This window comes from Phaseolus vulgaris, chromosome 2 (assembly GCF_000499845.2).
Source record: "Phaseolus vulgaris cultivar G19833 chromosome 2, P. vulgaris v2.0, whole genome shotgun sequence".
NCBI classification, from domain to species: domain Eukaryota; kingdom Viridiplantae; phylum Streptophyta; class Magnoliopsida; order Fabales; family Fabaceae; genus Phaseolus; species Phaseolus vulgaris.
Genome location: NC_023758.2, coordinates 46,487,636 through 46,490,070, shown reverse-complemented (window position 1 = coordinate 46,490,070; position 2,435 = coordinate 46,487,636). Strand labels below are relative to the sequence as shown.

The 2,435-nt window shown below is 25.3% G+C and overlaps 1 protein-coding gene across 1 annotated transcript; it reads left to right on the top strand.

Moving 5' to 3' along the window:
• Positions 1-289: 289 nt before the first annotated feature.
• Positions 290-770, top strand: LOC137809540 (stellacyanin-like). Its single transcript, XM_068610648.1, has 2 exons — positions 290-461; positions 547-770. Exons 1-2 carry the CDS (start codon positions 290-292, stop codon positions 768-770), a joined length of 396 nt encoding a protein of 131 aa, XP_068466749.1.
• Positions 771-2,435: the final 1,665 nt, after the last annotated feature.

Below are 2,435 nucleotides of genomic sequence, written 5' to 3'. Positions count from 1 at the left end.
ACTAAAATTAGTAAAAAATGGAAGTGATTTATAAATAACAAAAAGTGTGGTGAAAATATCTGATAATATAATATAGCGGTTGTTGTGTGTTTGGGTAACACTGAAAACACTCCCATCCCTTTAATTGGAGGGTAGCACCCTTGTTTGTAGAGTAGAAAAAACGAGTCGTTATTTTTTTTCAATAATTTTGACTTGGTCAAGAAAAAAGAGCTCCATAATAAGTTGAGGAGGTGGAGAATTTGATAAAATATCATCATCACAGAAATTGGAAAAGAAAATGAGCGTGAAAATGCAGCTTGGTTTGTTGATGTTTGGGACCATTGGGTCGATGCTATTGGTATCTGTGAGCTGCAAAAATGTTTATGTTGTTGGAGACAAATTGGGTTGGAACATCCCCAGCCAAACAGGCTTCTTCGATGATTGGGCCAAGAACAAAACCTTCGTCGTTGGTGATGAACTTCGTAAGTAAAGTATTTATCTGTGAAAGTTAGTTATAACAGAAAAAAGTTAGTTATAACTGAAAATTGAAAATATTATGAAATGCAGTTTTCCAGTACCATCCAGGTTTGAACACGGTGGTTATGGTAGATAAGGAAGATTACGAGAATTGCGCAACCATGAGAATTATCCGCTCCTTCATCAACGGCAATTCCCCTGTTGTTCTGGATAAGCCTGGTGACAATTATTTCTTCTCTTCTATTGGCAAGCATTGCGAAAATGGTGTAAAGCTTCATATCGTTGTTGCTGATCAACCCAAATCCTCTAATTAACTTCATTCATCGCTTTCACTATAAGTTACTTCAAACTTAGTTAATTCATTCATATTACTGTTACCATTTCTTTATGTATATCTCCTTCGATGCTACTTTTTTCACCTTCTGCATATTATTCATGTAAAGGATTTATTACTTTAGATTATTTTAAGCTTTAACCCTGCTTATGTACTGGGACGTTAGTAAAAGCTCCCATTCTACACTACACAGCTCTTCAAAATCTGAATATGCTTCAATTAAAAACTTTTTACCTGGCTTCATTTAACTCACAACTTAAACAACTTTTATTTGTATATTCGATTTTTATAATTTGATGAAAAAATGTTGCGTTGATGATAAATAATGTGTGTAATTTTAATATTTATTTATGGTTTGTCGTTGAATGGTACTACTATATTCTTTTGAATTATAAATTGAAAAGTAAAGCATGGGTTTAAGATACAAGTAATATCACTTTGAAATGATTATTTTCAACTTTTATTTTTATTAAAAGATTATTTTAATACATGATGAATGCCGAATAAAAGATTTTTTTTTTCATTATTTGAGGATGTTAGATTGAATTTGTGTTTGTATATAATGTGACTATTTAAAAAAAAAATTAAAAATTATTTTAAAAATGTAAAATATAAGTTTATAAATTTATTTTTATTATTAAAATATATTTAAATAATTAATTGTGATATTTTTTTAAAAGAAATTGAGTTAATTAAAATTTAGTAATATACAATACCTATAATTGTCAATATTTTTTAATGAAAAGTTAAAAAATATAATATAAAATAATTTTGTATTAAATTTAAATAATATTATTAAATATATTAAATTTATGAAATTAATTATTTATTATATAAATTTGTTATTTTATATAACTATGTTTTATTCATATTATAATTTTATTTTATTGTTTTTATTATTTATAATATGTTATTGATAATAGTATAATTAAATATTTTTGTTACATAAATTTATGTAGTATTTAATATATTAATTTTGTATATTGTATGTAGTAATAAAAATAATTAATAGTATGAGTCATTAATATATTTTAAAAATAATATAATATTTAAACATAGTTGTAAAATCGATTTGATAAATATGAGAATTGATTTTCATAACCAACTACTAAACAATAATCGATTATTTCGATTATCCCTTGAATACAAAGTTTTTAAAATTGATTTTCATGACCAACAGCTAAACAATAATCAATTATTCCTTTAGTACAAAATCTCTAAAGAAAATTCTAAACATTTTATGTATGACAAAATCGATTTTCCTATACATCTTTCCAAATTAGAACAATGGAGAGAATAAGCAAAAACAATGTCTAACGCTCATCCATCCACACCCGCCTTCAAATGATGTAATAAAAACATGTAACTTACTCGCTCGCAAATCGCTTAAATAAAATATCCAAAACTAAAATATAAAACTCTACAAATTTACATTAATTTTTTTTTTATTAAAAATGTTCTTTTACTTTTAATTAAATTCATGAGCAAAGGGTCTATTTTTTCACTTTTTTTTAGATGAATCTCCAAAAAATTTAAAATGATTATGGAATTTACTCATGATATACTCACATCTATTATCTCCTTAAAGTTCGTTAGATTTACTTTTCCAAAATATTCCATCAAATAAAATGTTGGTTTAAAAATG